The 23,235-nt window shown below is 40.3% G+C and overlaps 1 protein-coding gene across 1 annotated transcript in view; it reads left to right on the top strand.

The window, feature by feature from the left end:
• The window catches only part of polrmt (polymerase (RNA) mitochondrial (DNA directed)), a 44,106-nt gene that overhangs the window by 6,000 nt on the left and 14,871 nt on the right, over positions 1–23,235 (top strand). The window contains exons 5-15 of the mRNA XM_053321840.1: positions 4,761–4,947; positions 7,773–7,922; positions 9,853–10,020; positions 10,504–10,674; positions 11,325–11,564; positions 13,234–14,019; positions 14,309–14,431; positions 16,715–16,837; positions 17,532–17,711; positions 18,763–18,849; positions 20,218–20,331. Of these exons, the coding sequence (XP_053177815.1) occupies positions 4,761–4,947; positions 7,773–7,922; positions 9,853–10,020; positions 10,504–10,674; positions 11,325–11,564; positions 13,234–14,019; positions 14,309–14,431; positions 16,715–16,837; positions 17,532–17,711; positions 18,763–18,849; positions 20,218–20,331 (2,329 nt within the window). The remainder of the gene's footprint in view (positions 1–4,760; positions 4,948–7,772; positions 7,923–9,852; positions 10,021–10,503; positions 10,675–11,324; positions 11,565–13,233; positions 14,020–14,308; positions 14,432–16,714; positions 16,838–17,531; positions 17,712–18,762; positions 18,850–20,217; positions 20,332–23,235) is intronic.

Here is a 23,235-nt window from a genome sequence, read left to right as displayed (position 1 = left end):
ATCAGCTTTGCCGTTATGGCTACATCACAACTGGCACAGCTGTGAAAACCAAGTTGTCTTGTGTATCAATTGTGAATGAAGGAGTGCTCTTTCCTGAGTGCTGAATGCTGTCAGTGTCCAGTTCAGATAAAAGTGTTGCTGACACTTTGAACCTCATTTCTTATTCCTTTCTCTGGAGGGCTGATGGTGTTTTTATTGTGACCCAGCACTGTATTATTGTTTCTCAAAAAAGCCAGTTAAAAGTTTTTTGGTTGTGGCAGCATGCAGACACATTGTTAATGAGGCTGGTTTAGACTAATTAAATAGTTAAAATACTGCAGTACTCTGACATGTTTGTGCAGTATTTTATTTCCTTTTACTCATTGTGGCGTGGACATTGTGTCCATACAGGATGTGGAGGCTCTGGGGAAAAGTAACAATCAAAAGCTAATTCCACCAAAGCCTGAGGACCTCATAATTGTTTTGCAACTTTTTACGTCTAGGACAACCTTGACATACAATCGGTCATACTGACAAATCACTGTTAAGTATTATTAATTGAACTGTTATGTCACTGACTGTGTGTCAGCTTGACACTTAGATTTATTGTATGACATTTAACACTCATGGACCCACTGGGCACAGCTTCAGGCGAAAACTACATGTGTCACAGTGAGTGTTCCTGTTTGATGGCAACCAATACAATCAGCAGGACTGCTGCCAACGCAGTGTCAGGGCTCATATTGAACTTTCTTTTTTCTGATGAGCCTAACATTAGTCTGGAGTTATAATACCAAGAAAAAAAAACTACAGGGCACAATGTGCTTGTTTGATTTGCCTTTATCTACCTCTCACAGGCTGCATTTTAAGACTTTATACATCATAACATCATAACATCATAACAGAGCTGTCCTACTACAAAAGCTCCTCTGTTGGCAGGTCCTTTTCTATCCTCCTGGAGGACACAAGTAGTGTACTTTGTGACTGTCAGCATCCCACAGTCCCTTGTGTGCTTGTCAGATGTGGTACTCAGGCAGTCATTCTCAAATCCACTAAACAGATGCCAAAAATGTTTCCATCAGGGAGCACTCACAAGTTAATTTTCAGCAGTAAAATGCTCAGTATACATCTCTCCCTTGGTTGAGCCGAAGTGTTTACTTTACTTAAAGGTGCTATATTGTCTGCCAGTTATGAAAAATATCACCACTTGAACTGTAAACTTGGGATAAGACTTTTGGGAAAAGACATAGTATCAGCCCACAGCTTTCATTCAGTCTTCTGAAGGCTTGACCTTCATGGCTGTGTCCTTTTCAAGGACTCAGTCTATGAATTGAGAAACAGTTTCTAATTACACCATGCAAAATAGCCCACTCCTACAACTCAATTTTGCAGTGAAATTATGAGATCTTATCACTTTCCTTCATGTTACTTCAGGCTTGATTAGTTGTTTGAGAGCCTCATCAGCCCCAGCCATGTCAAGTGCTGTTGAACAAACCACACAAACACACAGAAACTCACACATACTTTCATCCAGCCTATGCAGTGTGGTCCAGTAGTGAGACAGATGGCAGGGCTCTGGGGTTATTGGTAGGTATCTGGTTGGTCCATCGATCACTGTAAACTGATGCCTATATGACATTGTTGTTCTGCAGTAGTGCACTCCTGCTCACTCTCTCAGCCTCATCTTTTCTATTCCCTCTCCTTCTCTCTGTCATCATTTTCTCTGTCATCCATTTGTTTTGTTGTCTTTCTTTACTGTGTTCCCCTTTATTAGGCCCAACCAACGTACTCTCCTAATATCACTCTCGCCTCTGAAGTCTCCCCTGCAGCAGCCTTTCCCTCAGTGTACCAATCTGTTCCCCTCACACACACACACACACGCACACACACACACACACACACACGCACACACACACACACACACACACACACACACACACACACACACACACACACACACACACATACACACACTTATCCCTTTAAGTTTTCCCTTTGTAAGTGCTATGCCCTCCAGAGTTCTTTGCTCCCTAGGGTGCAGCAGAGCAGTCACCAGGCTGATTATGCTCTATCTTTCAACCTCTCTGCCCTCTTTGTTCCTCTGGACCACACTGCCAGCACCCGGATTAATCCTCTCTTTGTTCAAGACTCTCTCATTTACTCAAACCAAAATTGCACGTTGCATCACAAGACACTCCAAGGCATGAATGAGAATACTCCAAAATGTGACCTCTTTGGCTTGCTTTAGAAATATTCACAAACACACTGCATAACATTAAACTGTAGACAGATGACACGTATCGTGTGTTAGAGTTCCTTCCTCATATTATTCATCCATTACCTGCAGAACGCTGATTACTTCTGATTAGATTAAATCGGTGGAAGTTGCTGAGCCAGGATTTCCTCCAGATGGTAATTAGCGTGCTGTTGTTTATAATTCTCTTGAGGAAAAGGTGTACGGGGTGAAGCAGAGTACTCTCTGTGGACGATGACAAATGGATTTTCCACACCTCTGTCTCTTGGATCAGTCATGTAGTTATGTTGTTAACCTCTAGGGTGCAGTGCAACCAAGTGTTGTTCTCAGGCTCCTCAATCAGGGGGCATCACACCTCAAAGTATGCATGGCACTAACAAGGTTTTACCCTGGAGGCAAGAGATAAGATACCTGTTTTAAAGAAATAGTAATTAAACATAAATATACTGCATAGTGCAAATTAAGTAGGTCCTATAAATAGCCCACAATACCTTTTTGTCTGTGCTTCACTGAATGTCAGACATGGTAACAATACTGCATGATCCATTTTATGGAATATCAGAATATTAATATGTAGCCTAAATAATAATACATGTTAAAATGTATAAATAATTGACACAAACAAGATATTCATTTCAGTTTAGCCACAAGAGGAGTAAAGCTCCACCACCATCTATATATATGTATACATATATAGATGTACAATATATGAAATTGATTTACGAAATAATCATACTGCTACACCTCTCATTTGTATTCCAGAGAGTGGTTGCACATTGGCCTTACCTGCATTCTGCAGTCCAGTCATGGAGACTGTGCTCTCTGTAGGAGATCTCTGGGAGATTCTGTTTAAATAAACATTTCACTGATGTCGTCAGTGCCCATCTGTCTCCGGATCAAACTCACACTTTCAGTCTGACAGAAAGGCCTGTCAATGCAAATACTTAAATTGATATTCTGCCGCTGTCGATTAGGCTAGGGGAGACATATACAATGATCCCACAGATGGGGGGATTTTTTTATGACCTGAATTAATCAGAGAAACAGAAAGTTATCTGATTATCTTAGTCCCATTCCCACATCAAGAGGCGGGTCAAAAGGTTGTGAACTTTGAACTTATGATCAGATGCTAAAGTCTGTTCCATCATAATAACTATATTGTCCCTCATAAATGAAAATCGACTTCTTGTGTCATCTGATCAGCTGGTTTTCTGTCGAGCTTCCTGAATACTTAATCTGAACGAGTATCTAAAGTAACCCCATAGAAAGACGTATTGTCATAAGTTTTTGCTACAGAGTTGGAAGTAGTAGAAATACTTACATTCCTGTCTGGTACACATACTGTTGATAGTCCATTTTATGGAAATAGACAGCTGCTTTGTTTTCTCCATACATGATGCTTAATTCTGAGTGTTATTCCTGGAAGAAACCAGGAACTGCTGGCCTGTCCAATACCATCCCAACAGTGGCAGCATCATGCTGTGGGGATGTTTTTCAGCAGGAGGGACTCGAAGACTGGCCAAGGTTGAGGCAAAGCTAAATGGAACAAACCTTGAGAAAGACTTGACGTAGAGCATTTAGGACTAAGATTGGGCCAAAGGATTAACTTCCAACAGAGCAATGACTCTAAGCACACAGTCAAGACAACGCAGGGGTAGCTTAGGGACAACAGTGAATGTCCTTGAATGACCCAGCCAGAGCCCTGACTTGAACCCAATCAAACATCTCTGGAGAGACCTGAGAATAGAGGATCTGCAGAGAAGAATGACAGAAAATCCTCAAATCCAGGTGTGCAAAGCTTGTTGAGTCATACCCAAGAAGGCTCAATGCTGTAAATGCTGCCAAAGGTGCTGCAACTAGGTACTGAAAAAAGGGTATGAATACCAATACCAATGTCAATGTGATATTTCAGGTTTTCCTAAAATCCTGTTTGTGCATTGTCATTGTGGGGTATTGAGTGTAGATTAATGAGGGGAGAGAATAGTTTTTTAGCATAAAGCTGCAACATAATGAAATGTGAAAAAGTGAAGGGGTTTGAATTGCTTTCTGAATGGACAGTACATATATGCATCATGGAAAATACACAGAGGATTTTACCGTACACACAAAAAAAACTATAAAAACTCAAACAGAAAGACATTGTATATATTCAATTTTTCTTGATTTTGACTTGATATTGCAATTATGTGCATCAGGGAAATCTATATTCAATTTTCAGTGTTTTTCAGAATTCAGTCTTCCATCAACCAGACACACTGATCTTTTAAAATGCTACTGTAATGGTTATGCAACTGGAAATGCTTGCTTCTATGGCTCATATGGTCACTGTGAAGTATGAAACATGTTTGTCCCAAATAAACCCAAATAATAAGTAAGATTAAAAGCTAGACATCTTAGCACCTGGACAAATAATAGTGGTTTTGGTTTTGATAAGCATCTCTAGAAATCCCAGATATACAGTATAATATAGCCAAAGTCTGCTAACTGCTAGTAAAACCTGGAACCCTGTATGTCCTTGTTTATCCAGGTGCCTGACCCAGATAGAGGAGGATGGCCTGTCTTTGGACCATCTCTTCAGCCAGTGTGTCTTCCGGGAGGATGAGAGAGACATGGTGCTGAAGGCCATACACACCGTCCAGCCAGACTACCAACCCAGCGTCAACCTGATCACAGAGGAGTGCTCTTCTTCGTTGGTTCAAGACTACTATGTGCAGGTATTTGACTTGTACCTCATAGGTTGCTTACTTGGAGTTAGTCAATAAATATTTAAATAGAACTGTACCATATGTGTAAAGATATTCAGTTATTCCAGTTGTTGTATTCCAAGTTTTTTTAGAAAATGAGTTTTTTGTATTTTATAGTCATATGTGGTTGATATTGATTTAATATGGCTTGGATTTTGCAAATGTTTCTTTGGTATTCATACAGTATATTGTCCTAATTACTATATGTTATGTGTATATTTGAATATCATCAGCATATCATTGCAGATTGGGAGCATAATGTTACGATGACATGGATGTGTGATTTGCAGAGAAGTACTAGTGGACCTGACCGTTATCCTTGTGGTATACCAAAGTTAACTATCGAGCATCCAAAGATGAATGGTTTAGAAGTCATAACTATTAAAAATGCTTTAAGGTGCTTGACTACTGGAAACTTGAATTCTTTATGAGAATCATCATTATCAGGATTCTTAACAGACCAGTCTCTGTTGGGCCTATAGAAAATAAAATCACCATCTGTTCTTCTGAGCCAGCATTTAAGTGTGGGCTGCTTGTCTTCATGCTTCAAATGATCTAAAACTAAATTCAAGTCAAGTCGATTTATTTAGAAACGTATTGTGGCTTTATGTTAATAAAGTAATACAGATAAAAGTTATTTTTAAGGCTGGTCCTTGTGTGTGTTTTGCGAATCAAAGCACCAGAGAGCTGGAAAAGCTGTCAGAAGGCTCCAGCGTGACTACGAAAGATTTGATTGTCACCCCTTCACAGCCATACAAGCACTGGCCTATTTATAGTGAACCAACTCTCTGCTTTCTAATGGGTCCTCAGCTTTCCTTGCCTTGCCTCCTCTCACCTCTCCTCCATTTTCCCACCTCCTTTCTCCTCCTAATTCTCACATGATTCATTAACAACTTTTTGTACAATTTCAGTATTTTTAACTTCAATCTTTGCACCTCATTCACTTTGGTCTTCTTCTGACTGACATATTTTTGGTCCTCTTTACTGGCCCATTGTGTGTGTGTGTGTGTGTGTGTGTGTGTGTGTGTGTGTGTGTGTGTGTGTGTGTGTGTGTGTGTGTGTGTGTGTGTGTGTGTGTGTGTGTGTGTGTGTGTGTGTGTGTGTGTGTGTGTGTGTGTGTGTGTGTGGCAATCAGTAGCGCGTATATTTTGATCATAAGAGTGTGAAAGTATGCCACATAGTGAAATGTAAAACAGGTCAAAATGTATTCCTTCAGTACTTTTTCCTCCGAATGCATTTGAAAGGTTGTGCTAACTGGTCAGTTGGTTATGTGACTATGACTGTGACTTTTTGGCAGGCTGGCTATTAATGGTTGGAAGGCTGTCCAAATAACTGGTCCTCTAGATAACAGAGGAGCAGTCTGGATGGTCTCCGGAGGATTTTGAATCAGTGATAGAAGTAGAAACACAGTTTAATTACAATATTGTTTGTTGGTGTGAGATGGAATTAGTTCATACAAAATGCAGTTTGATCTGGTTTCAACTTGTCATCAGAGATTGTATTCTCTCTTTTGATCATTTTTTCATATGGAAACAGGCATTTTTTTTAAATCCATTTTATTACAATTTTTAGTTTTACTAAGACTAGTTTGTAGAATCCTGTCCAAACCTTGCTAATATATCCAGTGAAGTGATTTTGAGCATGGCAGTAGGGACCACAAGAAAAACATTACTATAGGTTTAGAAACTGAATGCATTAAATTATTCCATTTTATGAAATATTCAAATAAGTTTACACAGTTGCCTCTTAAGTAGATGTTTTGTTTTTTTGCCTTCCTTTGTAAACCAGAAGCTGCAAGTTTGTACTTTCAAAAAACGATCATGCCAGCACATTTATTTATCAGCTATCTATTGATTTCACCCCTGTCTGCTTATAATGAGGTGTTGGCTTCTTAGCCCATTAACTGTTCTGAAGTTTTAATACCATACAAGAGTTTTTCTAATGAGCAACTGATGTTCTAAGCTATCTTAGACTGTCCATACTAGGTCTCTCTGAGGTCTGATTTATTTCTACTCTGTTGTCAGCAATTTGCTAGTTAAAAGTTCTTCTGGCTGTACCACATCCACTTTGACTACAACTTTTCCACAATGTGTACTGATTGTATCCCATGGTGTTTTACCCCCTGCCCAGCTCACTCCCAATTATGCTAGCAATAGACTTTTCATTTTATTTCAGTTACTGTAGCAAGCTGTTTGCTCATGTCTGTCAAGTTAATTGCTTGGGAAGTACTCAGTCAGTGTCAGTGTGAACTGCTTTGTTCTGGTAGGTTGTAAGGAGCAGCCTATCAGGAGTCTGCTAGCAGGGTGTTTAGATTGTATGGGGTTCATTTCATAAAACTAAATAGATACACAAAGCAGTTTAAGTCTAAGGCATTTCAGATCAGTCTTAGCTCAGGTAGACCAAAATGTTTGATACTCATGTCCAGACACATTGTTGTAATATTTGTAGGTATGAGCACCAGAGATGAAACCAACAACCTGACCTCCCCATCCAAGCTATATGTCTCCTCAGTTGAATCTTAAAATAAACCATTTGATTAACCACAGTGTGGTAAAGGAATCACCATGTTTACATATTTTTAGAGTCTGAACTCTTTGTGTACTTTCTAGCTGAAAGCTCAGGTACTGAGCCAAAGACTGTGAGATTGAAGCTCAGATTAGCAGTCTCTTGGCAATTTTGATATTTAGGTTAGAGGTGAATAAAATTAACTATAGACAAGGAGTTAAAGTCTGACAGATTTGTTGTCTGAGAAGTTAACATTTGTGTCTTTGTGTGTCTGCTGTCCTCTGTTTTAGAGGGCAAACCACCAGTACCCCAAACTGGACTTTACTCAGGCGGAGCTCCAGGAGCGTTTCAAACAACAGCTCAGCATGGAGCAGGCCTGCACTGTCACCATTGACTCTGTGGAGGGTGCCAAGCCTGTCACTGAAAACATGGCCAAAATGGTAAACAAACCCTCCTGTTGTCCTTCATCACAATACAGACGGCTAGGAATGTGAAATTGTTGTTTTATGGTGCCGAAATTACTCAAAATATTTTTACAAAATGGAGAAGACTCAGATGTTAATTATAAGTGGATTCGGATTCACTTAAATCTAAATCATACCACTGTCCTCTAAAATAGACTGTATTGGTTACTGGTAATATACAAATTAATTATTTTTTTCATGAATCTCACTATTAACTACTAAATGCTCTCTTTCCTAGAACAGGAATTGAAAAATAATAGATGTATTTGTGACAGACTGGTACTTTAATTGGCACCCAGTCTACATTTATATTGTTGCTAAAGCTAATGTTTTGATGAAAAAAAACACCTAAATTTCCTATAAACCATGTTGTTTCCTGTGCTGGATGGAGCCATCCTCCTGTTTTATCCCTCTAAGCGACAAAAAAGGTCTGCAGTTTTCCTACACAATTCAATGTGATGGCACACAATGTCAGATGTACAGTAGATTGTTGAGTGTGCACAACATCTATGCTCTTTCTTTAGAGTAATTATACTACTCTTTCACCCTTTTTATGCAGCAATGATTTATTGACATAAAAGTACTTTTTATATTTAAGGGTACCCCTTGTCTCTGTGAGAAAGTTTCACTTTCTCTCTGGTTAGAGGATGAAACATCATATTCCTGTGGTGTGCCTTCTTTCCAACTCTGGCATTTACAGTCCAGCCTGGGTTGTCTGCCTCTGCAGATGGGCTACGTGGGAAGCGAGCAGGCTGAAAGTCCCTGGTGGTCAGGAAGCATTTACAGACAGGCAGGGCAGAATAATAATGTATTGTAATGGAGGCCTCCGGAGAGAAGGCAGAGTCACCTCTCCATCTACAATCCAGTCTGTGTCTCTTTAGTCAGACTCGGTAAAACTTTTCAGCAGAAGAATGAACATTAATGCATATCCACCCAGGTGTGCATGCATGGCACAATACCTCCACACAGGCATGAACAAACCTGCTTACCTCCCAGCAGCCATGGATGCACATTTTCCTGATAGCTGCTTTATGTTAATTATGAAAAACAAAATTTATCACAGTGCACCAGAAACAGCACATAATGATAAAGATAATACTTGTGCTGATTGCGGGCTTAAACAACATTTTTTCTCGCTCATTCAAAACACATTAGATTGAACAGATCATTTTGACATTTTGGGAAATGTGGGGATTTGCTCTCTTGCAGAGAGTTAGATAAAAAAGATCCTTACCACTCTGATGTTTGTACAGGCTTAGTTTAGCTTTGAGACTGGGGGAAACATCTAGCTTGACTTTGACATTGTAACTCACTGTGAAACTACAACCTGTTGAGCCATGTTTGCCTTTTCCTCCACTCCTAGTCTTTATGCTAAGCTAAATTAGCCACCTGCTGGAACCAGTTTCCTAATTAGCATTCCCATTAGAAAGCAAATAAGGGTATTTACCCAATGTATAAATCTTCCTCTAACCTCAAATCAGCTGGAATCTGACTAATGAATGATGATTATTTATTGATATGTTGATTATATCCCAACTGCAGCCCCCTCTACTGGGCCAAGACTCTGTGGGAACAGTGCAATAGGTTTTTCCTTTTCTTTTAAGTCTTAGATGAATAAGTCTGTAGCCCAGTTGTCTTTTCTCTTAGGATAGTCTTTCTTTCTCACTCTCTCTCATTTGGAGCCATCAGACAAACAAGCCTACCCATTCAATAGAATGCAGAGGCGTGTTACACAATGACTTGTGTCTAATACGAGGTGGCCCCATCTAGTGCTGCACAAATTATAATGACTTTCCATTTGATTCATTCAATATGTGGTCATTTAATTTCTCCATGCTCTATGGGTTTCCTGCAGTCAGTCACTGCCATGAGATGGATAACTAGCACTTGTGTTGTCCTTTTTTAGAGGGAGCTGCTGGCGGAGCAGCGGGTACAGTGGCAGAAGATCCTCCTCCAAGCCCTGAGGGAGAGCAAGATGATCCTGGCTAAGACCAACATCAAAGACTACAAGCTTAACCTTTATCCCTACCTCTGTCTGCTGGAGGATAGAGAGTATGTGGACATCATGATACAGGTAATACAACCCACCGAGCCCAGCCCACCGCTCAATGAAATGCCATACAGCTAAGATTAAACGCAGTCCTGTCAGTGTTTTGAGTTAAGAGCATTTGATTGACGCTAGCTTTATTTTACTACAACATAAAAATGAAGATATGTAGTGATGTCACTTTTAGCTCTACTTTACTTTTTTTGACATTGCCCAACCAATTGGAGAAAACACAAAACAACACAAAACACAAATCAAGTAGTTAACAGTGACGACAGCTGAAGAGTATCAGGCTTTATCTTTGGCAGCAAAGGGGAACATGCTTGACAAATGCACAGGTTACAGTATACAGTGTTGATTCTGGAAAGATAGTTTTCACTTTGATTTCCCCTGTGACTGAAAGATCACTTTTTCATTAAACTAAACCAGATCTGACAAAAGCCTGAAATGTGAGTGTCACAAATATTGGCATCTACTTGACCTTTTGAACTGTGTCCTTCTTTTGTCCAGAGTGTTGCCAATCTGCCTACCAGTGGAGAGTCACTGAAGACTTTGGGCAGGGATCTTGGCAACCGGGTGTACACCAAGTACTCTGTGCGACAGAAGCACAAAAATGAGACGGTGAAGAAGTTGGGCAACATTTATGACTCTTACACAGACCTGCTGGCCAAAGATACCAAGGTAGAGACATCATCATGCTGCAGCTTTCTTTATATGTACTTCTACTTTTACAAAAAATAATCTTGTGTCAATTTATCTGAACAGTGTGTTCAATCATTTCTTTTGCACAGCTGTGAGTAGAAATGTGTCACAATGAAAAGTGTGAGAGGCATTATTGTTTTTTGATTCAGGTGTGTGCTATACATAATCAAATCTCAAAGTTTAAGGGCCCCAATTTAACGATCTATAGCGCATGGCGTGAAGCAAGTGGCGCAAGTGCCTTTGGGGCGTGTCCAAATCCACCTTTGCTATTTTAACAGCAGAAAAATGGTCACTGCGCCAGGCACATGGTCTAAAAGGGATGGACTTAAGTCCCCTCATTAATCATAGGCGTATTTTGGGCATAACAAATCAGAGGATCATCTCCCATTCCCTTTAATATCTAGGCGCGCTGTCACCTTGGCGGATTGTAAATTTGATGATGGATTTACCAGGATTGGTCACATGACTACATTGACAGTTTCATTGATTATTACTGCCATTGACTGATTCTGATACATAGTGGCACGTCATTGTGACTTTTTTTTAATATGTTGATGTACATCATAATACAAATTCACATTGTTTTCCTTTTTATTAGTGTGATTGTAACTCTGTTCCTCTCCCTCCAGGTTAATGATGTCCTTCCCAGAGAGCAGTGGTGTAAGCTAGAGACAGAGCATTGTTCAGGACCCACGCTGCATGGAGGCGAGAATCACTGGCCATTTATAGTAACTCTGGAGCTGGGCACTTACTTGGTGGATATAATGGTCAAGAACCTTAAAATTAATAGCGACATCCTGAACCCAGCCTTCGACAGGAAGCGCATCCCCATCCTCTACCACATGTACACCTTTCGCAGCACCCGGCAGGTACAGTGGAGGTGCAAATCCTTCAAAGCCCAACTTATTCCAAAGGGATATCAAAGAGTACATGGTTGGCTGGATGGTAGTGATGCTGTTAAAGCAGTCTTGCCACAAAGCCAGGGTACAGGGCAGGCAGTAATACAGGTCCTCTGGGTTCTTTTTACTCCTTAATAAAACCCTTCAGGTCCAGATTTTGAATACCTTTGATAACCTGGTAACAGGATTCCTGAGCATTCACCCTGACCAATAAAGATCCTTTCAACTGAGATTTATGCAGAAAAAAATGGTCAAGGATTAGAGTTAAAAGGATCCTCTGGACACTGCAGTAGCATTGTGGGTAGTATTCAAAAGGATTAAAAATAAAACACAGTGAGCTGTTCATTATGAAAACTCTCCATCAGTAAAATCAAATCACCATATTCATTGTGGCTTTTTTAAAAAGTGCATACAGTACGATTAAGAGATTGACCCCAGTGAAGTTTAAATGTTTTAAAGCTGACTTTTTCGTTAATAATGAAAGAACCATAGTGGAGCAGAAACAAAGAAAATATCTGAAAACACATGACCTTCACTTTGGACCTCGTACATTTGAGCACCCTCCTATCCAGCGTGAAGCTCCAAAGAGGGAGAATTATAAAACTATTTCCCTCCTGTGTGAGTTGGCAGCGGGAACAGTTGAGGAAGATGAATAGGTTCCAGACTAATCCCTTTTTTTAGTGTCCCTTTAATTGGCTCGCTGATTTACTACCATGGGACCCAACAGGAAGGTGAGGCGACCATGTCAATCGAAAAAGAGAGGAAAAAGTCAGAATTTTTTTTTTACTTTTTGAACTTAGTGCACTTTGACCAAGGGATTGACTATTGCAGCATTTTATTCTTGTGAATTTTTCACCCCCCCCCCCCCCCCCCCCGCCCTTTTCTTTTCTTTTTATTCTCCCCCTTTCTTTTTAATCTGTGGAGGTTAGCCCATCAGGGGAGCATCCTAATGATTTTACAGCACAGCGTGGCATTCTGACTCATGCAGGCAAAACTGAGGTGTTTAATTTTTCTGTCAGGTTACTGTATTTCTTCCTTGAGGTGCTCTTTATGCTTTGCCCTGTGTCTTGTATGTGTGTCAAGTTAGAACTGCAACACAATAATTCTTGCACATCAAAGCCACAGCTCGGAAGAAACTTGTGTAGACTCAGTGAGTCCACAAATAGTAATTCATCCCTCTGCTACGACTGCTTAAAATGAAGTTATAACAACCAGTTTAGTTTGGAGGTTTATGGACATACAGTTACTACCTTATTCATCTGGCATTTAATGGTGAGCATTTGTAGAACTGGAGGAATTACATAAATGAAAACATGAGATTAGCCCAGTTGTTTTGGACTGAGACATGTACGTGAAGGGCTTGTTCATTTTTGTCCATGTCAGTTATGATTTAAATTGCCAAGAAACATTTGTGTGTAATCGACTGCTATTTATTTCGAAATTACACTGATATCAGTCAGGAATTAAATTAACCACACTCTGCACACCACACGTCATGATTATTCTTAACCTGATTGTAAAATAAGTAGATAAAGCATAATACATTTTTTAGTAATTGAAACATCAGTCTCCATATTTCATGCCGATCTTTTCTGTGTTTCTAATTGGATCCCACACATTGCTGTTTTTCACCCTCTAGGTCGGCTTCATCAAACCCCACCCCATCCTGACTCAGATGCAGCAGGAGGCCATGGAGACTAAGCTGACCTTTGACTCCTACGTGATTCCAATGCTGTGCCCTCCTGTTCCCTGGACGTCTGCCAAGTTTGGAGCTTACCTGCTGACACCTACCAAGCTGATGCGTACAGTGGATGGGGCCACCCAACATGATGTTTTGTTGGACAAATGCCAGAACCTCCATGCAGTTCTAGACTCTCTTAACCAGCTGGGTAACTGTGCCTGGAGGATCAACAAACCGTTACTAGATATTATTATCTCCATCTTCAATGATCGTGGTAGTGAGAAACTAGACATCCCTCCTCCCATGTCAGAGGCCCCCAAAATACCTCACTTCAACCCCCACGATCCCACTTATACCGCTAGTGAGAAAGCCCCCATGAAAAGGGAGATGATCAATGCCAAAAAGAAATGCGGTGAGATGCACAGCTTACGTATGGATGCTCTTTATAAACTCTCCATTGCCAATCACATGAGAGATAAGCTCTTCTGGTTCCCTCACAACATGGATTTCCGGGGACGTACCTACCCCTGTCCTCCATACTTTAATCACCTGGGAAGTGATGTGACTCGGGCCATCCTTTTGTTTGCAGAGGGGAAGCCCCTCGGTCCCAAGGGCCTAGACTGGCTAAAGATCCACTTAGTCAATCTGACAGGGTTAAAGAAGAGGAGCTCACTACAGGGAAGACTGGAGTACGCCAACACTATCATGGAGGACATACTGGATTCTGCTAACAACCCTCTCAATGTCAGTCAATCTTTGTTGGTCTTTTCAACCATAGCATCATAGTCCTGCATAGCATTTCTTTTTAGAGCTTCTAAGTTGTGAAGTATATGAAATAGAACTATTATTCTCAATTTCTGAAATATGCAGATTATAGGATAACACCTTTCTCTTTCACTTGAGTGAACTGTGGGTTGATTTTAATCAGTGACAGATATCTGTCAAATATCTGACTAACACAGTAAAAAAAGATTTTTGGCCATGTTTATGTATGCAGAATAATGTATATTGTGCTTGTGTTTGTATTTCTCAGGGTAAGAAGTGGTGGATGAATGCAGATGAGCCTTGGCAGGCTCTGGCGTGCTGCATGGAGATAGCCGATGCTGTGAGATCTCCCGATCCGACACAGTTCATCTCTCATTTTCCTGTTCACCAGGTACCACAAAACAATTACAAGAATTAGGTGTTTACAGGATTCCGTAGTGATCCGAGAGGCTGTAATGCCATATAAAAATGACTTGTTTGATCTCTGTCAGCATTATGTCCTGTCAATCTGTTTCAGTGAAGTAGTATTGATTTGACAAAATGCAGTTTAATATTTTATGAAAACTCCCCCTATAGCTTGAGTGTCTACATATGTACAGAATAAAATAATCTGAAAACACCTTCAGCCAATCATAATTCTAGTTTATAGCCTGCTAAAAATAAGATGTGCCATTCATTCATGTTTTATAGTGCTGGTTTAGAGGGCACATCAAAGTTAACAAACCAAGACCGCCTGGGGCCATTTTAATGCCATAAACCTGTAGAACTAATCTTAGACAACAGACCTTAGCTTGAGCTGTACTTTACTGAACATTTAAACCCCTACCCTCTCTTACACAAACCAAAGCAACAGACACATTGTCTACAATAGTGCTGCTGTTGGGGGCATATTTAGTATAGTATAACACACTAATGTCAGCTATCCAGTTATTTGCAGGTTCAAGCATAATCTGTGTTTTGTGTAATTGACTAAAGAAACATGGTAATACCAGTGTTATATTGTAGCTTTTATTTGCACTTAAATACATGACTCATTTATTTTACATTAAAGATACACATATCATATCAATGCTTTGAATGATTGTTAGTTATACTTAAAAAAATATTTTAAAAAGGTACGTTAAAGTTAATTATAGTGCACTAATAAAAGTGCAGGTAATGCAAGTGGCAATAATTCACTGATTCTAGGCTTCAGATACAAACTTTCTTTCATATTTTAAAAAGACAAATGTGAGAGCACATAGTAGTGAATTTAACATCTCTTCACCTCTGCTGATTTTAAAGACAATAGCCCCAAGGTTTTCACTAAGTGAATATTTTAAGTTCAACCTAGTATGGGACTACAAAATTTCCCTTCAGGATAAAACTGGCAAATTTAAATCATATTGATGTTAATTAATTTCTACTGTCCCTGATTAATTAAGTAAAATAAGGAAACAAACAGCCAGAAGGAATCAAAAGGAGTCTGAAGCCAAATTTGAAATGAAATTGTTGTGGAACTTAAAGTTCAGTATCGGGCCAACACACTGCAATATTTATGCTGGGCTTTTTAATCTTGCCTGACAGGCTGAATGCTGGGACATCGCCAGTGCCCAGATGCACTTACACTCATATAAACTGCTCAGTCTAGTGGACAGCATAAATTATTACATTCATATAATTAAAGTTTACTTTACTTTATTTTGCAACAACAACAATGCAGGGTGAGGCAGAAAACCTGAATGGGCTTAGAAGATGTAGCTATGCATGTGACAGAGAATGTGTTATTTTTATTGCTGGTGCTTCAGCGTGAGGTGTTTTGGGGTGCTTTAGGCAAAGGATCTCCTCATTGAACAAGCCATGATTTCATTTCATTAGCTTTTTACATAAAATCCTCTCGAGATGTCATTCTGGACAAGATGAGTTTTGGTAAACTAATTTAATTTAAATTATGTTATTCAATGTATATATAAATTGATAGAGATGTTTCAGTATGTATTATGGAATGTCTAACTTTGATGTGAGGGGCTCCTTCTAATAGGATAAATAAATATAGACTGTGGGACTGATTGGCTTCACCTGCGGATGTGTTGGCTATATCTGCCTAAAATGTGTATTGTTTCTCAGTATTACCTGATGAACATCTAAGGAACAAAATGTTGCATCCTTTATCAAGTTTATTGCAAGTAAAAGGACAGTGTGCAGTTAAGGTTTAGCAATGTTAAACCTAAAATGATTTAATTGACCAGTTAATTTGAATGACAAATAACGGATCATCAATTAATTGTGTACAACCCAGAACAAATCCAGTCCAGATGTTAGAACAAAGCCTTTAATTCAAGACGCTCTGAGATGGTTAGATAGTCTCACATGAAGTGTAACATTCACTCTGTGTCTGTGGAAGATGTTGTTATGAACCGAGATTCAACCAAATCATTTCCCACTGAGCTCCTGTGATTCATCTTGCCCTTTATCTTTTTTTTTCAGTTCAGTTTTCTTCTCTCTCTCTTCACTAGCTTGTGTTTCACCTCAACATCCTTTAAATCATTAAATTGTTCTTTATCCTGTTCCTGTCCATGTGCTGCCCTCTCCCATTTGGTGCTCATCTCTGTAATTCTGTCTCTGTCTCTGTTCTCTCCTCCTCATCATCACTGCTTTAATCTGTCCTTCTCTTCTGCTCCCCTTCTCCTCCCAGGACGGCTCCTGTAATGGTCTCCAGCACTATGCCGCTCTAGGCAGAGACGTTATTGGTGCCACATCAGTCAACCTCATGCCCTGTGATGAGCCCCAGGATGTGTACAGCGGAGTAGCGCAGCAGGTCAGCACCAGAGTTGTTCTTGGTTTTCACTGATTTGTTCCCTTTCTTTCAACGACTTGAAGTTACACAACACAACAAAATTGCAATGCAGGCTGGAGTTTCTCAGCTGTTATTTTTCTGGTAATTTACTAGATCTGACAGAAAGTGACGAACTGAGCATTGCTAGTATATTTTAAGTTGGTCAGTTTAGGTCTTGCATTCAATAGTACTAAGTTTCTAATACCTTGCATCAAAGTGTGGTGAGAATAGACTACTTCCCATATCCAGTTGCTCAAAGGGCAAATGTGCATGAAAAGCAATCAAGGACCCCAGTTTGCTGTGAATCCGCAATTTGCTTTTAGTTGTGTTGCACAGGAAGGAGGAATCAGTGTGCTGAGGAAGAAAAGTCTGTCTCAAGCCAAAGCTGTCCAAGGGTAGCGTCTGTAACTGCAAAGTATATTGTGGAGTTGTCAGTCAGCGATACGCTGCAGTACATTATCTCAATGTCGTATTTTTACCTCTGGGCATTGCAGTTATTGTTAGACGATACTGTAGATTATATCAGGCTTGTGAAATAGAAAGCTTCCTGGATAAATAAATCTTTGTTTACTTACAAGTATTACAAATTGTACAGTAAATAAAAGTGACAACAGTTGCGTTCTTGGAGGCTGTGTTAAGCATTTCTGCCCACATGCAACGCTCCCATGTGTTTCAGGTGGAGGAGTTCAGAGCACGGGATGCAGAAAACGGCGTGAAGATAGCTCAAGTCCTGGAGGGCTTCATCAGCAGGAAGGTGGTCAAACAGACCGTGATGACTGTGGTGTACGGGGTCACACGCTACGGGGGACGGCTCCAAATAGAGAAAAGACTGAAGGAGATTGATGAGTTCCCCAAGGTACAGTAGTGTTAGAGGCTGGCGGTTGTGATAGTGGTGGGGGTGGGGTTGGGGGTTCCTCACACTGCATACAGTTTTATTTTTAGGGTGTCAGCATGGGAAGACAGAGTGGCCTTTTAGCACAGGATCTCCTCTATATGAGGCACTTCTTATACACAATGAGCCCACATGGACTCATAATGAAGTATAAGGTCCTCCCAACTGAGGGGCTGCATGTCATTACCACATTGTCTTCTGCCTGTGCATTTATCACACAGTTTATAGTGACTGCATGTAATTTCATCACAGTTGATTGTGCACCCAATGGGATTTCAGCAACTTTGCCCTTGACATTAAGAGCTAAGTGGAGCAGGAACAGTTTAGTTTACTCAAGTTATTTAAAGTCATATTGTAGTGAAACTGAATATTTCATGGTTATATCAGGAAGGCCATAAGTATAATAAAACAATAGTATATTTGATATCCTGCACACAGCCGATATGGATCTATTTTTAGTTCAAAACTATTACACTATGATTTGTCTCTCTGATGGACACACCAATCCTGTGGGATGACACCATGGCAGGAAAATGAAGGCATTTAATCTTCTTACGGCTCTGTAGTGCTTATAATCTGTCAAATAGCTATATATTTCCTTACAATAGTTGGAGTTAATCTCATTGTCTGTATAGATGACATCCACATGATACTGCTGTCAGTGTATCTACTATCTCACAGCCGGAGGATTGCGCTCAATGACTTCTGCATAATGTCCCTAATTGTTTACACAGGGAATTAGGGGGGAAGTGTAATTGTGACTGATTACAGGGGGATGGAAGGGGTATGCGGAAGCTCCTCCCAAGGAGGAGATCATCATTTTGTTGTAGTGATATGAAAAATGTACTATTCTCATACAGCTCTGCTACATCTTTCATTTCATTCATTTGCACTATACTTAAAAAAAAAAAAAAATTACAAGTGAAACAAAATTCATACTTTTTTGGTCAAGGTGAAAAGTGCGTGTGTGACTGTGTGAATGAATACACAAGCATAATCATGTCTTGTTTTCCAGGAGCATATATGGGAGGCTTCTAATTACCTGGTGCGTATGGTGTTCAGTGGCTTAAAGGAGATGTTTACAGGGACCAGAGAGATCCAGGTGAGTTCATTACACCTGCATATCATCAAATACACACATAAAAGTATCTCATCCAACATATTAGTGTGTTACTAATTACACAACACCATTTACATTAAGTAAACATGTTGTTTAATATGCTAGTTCCTGCTGCCCCCCCCCCCCCCCCCCCAAGAATCTATACCTTGCTTTAAATAGTATTTCCTTCTAAGGTGTAAATAAGCAGACATTAACATAACATAACAGGCACTCATGCATGTATTAAAACTTTTATCCCATCTCCATAATGGTACAATATAGAATACATTCCATTTCCACTACTGCTGACCTACTACTGAATATACGATGCAATTGTTTTTGTTTTAATGACTGGTTTACTTCACTATTACCCCGGCAACGGCACCAATTCATCACATAGGCTCCATTTATAAATTTAGGACATGCACCGGTAGGGGGTTATATATTATCTCCGCAGGCAGAGAGGTGTCCCGCAAGCTAATAGAACCACCACCCACTGTGAGTGTTCATCCTTTTGGGGAATGTGTGGGGACAACCCAGTCTGAGATGAAATATCCACACTTCCCATCATGTCTCTGTGCTGACCCGACGCTCATGCGCATGTACGTGTGTGCACCAGCTGCTTTTAAATAGGTCACATCCTCTCGTGTGTTGCATCATTGAGTTGAAGGATGAACAACAGAGAGGTAGCTGATCAATCCTCGGCGTTGTATTCCCTGACCTCTCTGACACTCCCTGTACGTTTCCCATTTATTCTGTCAACGCTGCTTCTGATTCTGTTCAAACTGCACTCCCACTCTCTGTCCACTCCTCACTCTCCCTCTCTGTCTGCTTCATATCAATCAATGGATTGATCAGTCAATCTCAGTGGCCATCTATTAATCTCTAACTCCTATTTCTTTGCTTTCGTACTATCTTCATTTTATTGTGACTGTGAATAGATGTAGTGATGATGAATGGAGCCAGCTTTGGGCCAGACTGCTACCTCGAATTACTAGGGCATATTTATCTTTCCTACGGCTCTCTGTGTGCCTTTAAGTGTGAGGAGGCACTTGTGGGACATAAATACAGCTTCCATTCTTGGAGACAAACTGAGCTAGATGCTTATTCAAACAGCACAGTTGCACCCTCAGTTTTTAGAGTAAGCAACAACTCCTCACCTGTTCCTCAGTGAGTCTGTAATAACTGTTTGCAGCTCCATGAATTTGAGCTACAACACAAAAAAGAATTGCTCTGCACACACAAACACAGCAAATAGGAAGATATTCACTCTCTTGATTGGTTAAGTGCTATTTTTTTTTTGTCCTGAGTATGCTCTTGAATCCAATGTGTGCCCTCACTTCACCTCTACTGGCATCCTTTCTAATACAGGATTGGCTGACAGAGAGCGCCAGGCTCATCTCCAAGTCTGGACACACTGTGGAGTGGGTGACACCCCTGGGTTTACCTATCATCCAGCCCTACCACCGCGTGCGTAACCAAGTGGTAAGTCTTATCAGAAAGCACCGGAGTCAAGGTGAATGTGTGGGAAATGCCTCCACTTTTCATCACTCAATACACTGCAGAGCTTTCACATGATTTCACACGTAATTAAGCAATGCCCTTTTCAAGAAGTAATTGTGCTATTTCTGTAGATTAACTATTACTCCCTGGTAGTAATATTGATATCAGTAGTGGGAGGTTTTTAACTGTTACCTGAATGTTAAGCTGCAACTCTTTGTGAATTCAGCATTGTATTGTCATATGCTGTATGATAGACAGCTTGGCCAATTAGCGGCCTGTCTTCATTTCTCTGTATTTTCACAAATTCCCTGGCTGACCTTTCCGAGGTTCTCCACCTGTTTGTGTTGTCTTCGCTCTTTGTCACAACTTTGACAACATTCTCAAGTAATCTACAGCTGGCCTTTTCAGAGCACACACTATACACTTCTGAACACAATACTCAGTAATCTCTTCCTGACATACTGACCAGTAATAAACCCCCTCAATAATATTTTCATGAGTTATTAAGGTGCTTTGGATCATCACTTTCACGATAACCCTCATTTCACTGTGTAATTTCCACTTGTTATATTTCATTGGACTTTGATGGAATTTCTGATGAAGCTGATAATAAATCAGGCTGGCCGGCTCGCTGTGAGGCAGTTGGTTGGTTTTAAACTGTGGGCATCCAGTCACCGGGTGCACATATTCAGGTATAAACTGCAGGGCGGTATAAGAAGAACAGCAGCTTCCCTAACAGATCATGTTATATGTTATATTTCATGTTTAAATTTTATGTTTTCATCTACCAAGAGTAAGCTGTTGTCCTCACACAGCCAGCCCACAAAATTGTGCTTGTCTCTTCTCCCTTTCACATTCCCTGTCTGTCTTCTCTGCTTTTCTTCTGCTTCACAGGAAAGCTACATCCCTAAAACAATTATTGTCCTAGTCTTTTTTTACAATGCAGAATACCCCACCTATCATGGATCTTTAAGCACTGGGTGCTGTTACGGGTGGAATGTCCCAGCTGAGCTTTCCAAGTCTCGATAGGTTTTGGTGCATCAGTACACCACTGATGGTGTATTGTGATTGCAGTGAGTGTCCCAACTGTAATGGAACTCAACAACATAAGTAGAGTTTTCCCGTCGCTACGGAGATGCTGTCAGAAGCGCGTCTTGGAGATAAAAAGTCTGAGTGCCAGCACGTCAGTAGATAATGCGCCTTTTGTGTGTGTGTATGTGTGTGTGTGCGGAAAGAAAAAGCAACATATGTGTATGTGTGCTATGATATAAAACCCGTTTGACCTCTAATATCTTCAAGCTCATTAACTAAGTGAAAGGAGGAGACAGACATATAGCACATGCCAAGCACAGGCAGGCAGGAAGCCCATAGGCAGGCCCAGCATGCCGCCTACTCTTTTAGTATGACATCAAGCAAAAGGTTGGCTTAGAGGGGGAGTGACACCTCATAAGCAGGTGCAGGAGAGCGAGGGTGACAGATGGTGGTTCCCCTGTGGGTGCATCTTTCTCTGTGGATGTAGGGCGCGTTCTCTTGATTTGATCTGCTTCTTTTAATGTCCAGCCAGGACAAGGAAACTGATTAGCCTCTGCTCTTTTTCAAGGCCCTCAGATGAATAAATGAATGAATGAAGAGATGGGTTCATGGATGAATGAGGTATTAGCTTACGTTTCACAGATGACTTTCTTCATCCCCTGCAATAATTCTCTAATCCACTGGCATCACTGAGCAACAAAAATGAAACTAACTTGCACTAAGGTCACCTTTTCTCGGCGTAGCTGGATTAAATTCAATCTCCCAGTCTCCTCTCTGCCTCTTAAATCCAAGGCCACTGTGTTTTTGGGGTCATTAGTAATTAGACTCGAGATAAGATGGCAAAATGAGGCGTGATACACAGTAAGAAAACCAATAAGTGTGAATTTGAAGTAGCTATACTGTAGTAGCATTACATAATCAGGCAGGTTCATGTCTGTGTTTGTCGGTTCTTAACAGTGTGCACACAGGGATGAGAATAAATGTCCACCTGTGTAATCGAGTATTTTCCATCGCTGATGAGAGGCGAGGAAATTAGAGTGAGATATAGTAACTGAATGGAGCATGAACATACATCAGGGCGGCTGCCTAACAGGATTGGGAGATACTAATCGGATCAGAGGTCACTCTGGCTCGGATTCCTTGTTTATTTTTCATTCCCGCTCCCAGGCAAGGTTACAGTGAAATCTCACTCCCAGCTAATGGTGACACATGGGAATCGTCAGCTGGATTGGCTGGATTTGACTGGATTTGACTGGATTTGTGAGTTTATAGGGTGATAAAAAGCTTGTGATCTAATGTCCTCTATGTGGAAAGAATCAGTTAGGTTATTTTGGGATTTTAGTGGTAATTGGTGATTTCCCCTGATGCTTCATTTTCTATTAGTATAGTAAAATGGTAAAGTACAGTGCCTATAAATAATTTCATCCCCCTCTTGGGAAGTTTTCATGTTATGTTAATGTGTTTATTTTTGTTCAACAAAAGGAAACTCTTTAACAGGAAAACAGGTCTCTACAAAATTCAATTCCAAATGTAAAATGCTTGTTTGCATGATGATCAGCCTCCTCCAAGTAAGTATTTAGTAGATGCATCTTTTTAGTTACAGCCTCTGTATGAGTGGGTTTCTATCACCTTTGCACATCTGGGCACACATTCTTGAATGGGTTGAATCCCTAGTGGTCTGTCACCAATGATACGTAGGTCAACTTAGACTTAATGTGTTACAAAATAAATGCCTAAATAAATTTTTAAAGAGATTTATCTTGCTAATAACAAACCCAGTTAGTTTATTTATATGTATTTCTTTGATTCCAGTCCCATGTTTCTACCCAACTGAGAAGATGATCCCTTTTGTCT

Source organism: Scomber japonicus, chromosome 7, assembly GCF_027409825.1.
Source record: "Scomber japonicus isolate fScoJap1 chromosome 7, fScoJap1.pri, whole genome shotgun sequence".
NCBI lineage: Eukaryota > Metazoa > Chordata > Actinopteri > Scombriformes > Scombridae > Scomber > Scomber japonicus.
The sequence above is the reverse complement of the archived record's forward strand: the minus strand, read 5'-3'. Positions and strand labels throughout refer to the sequence as shown.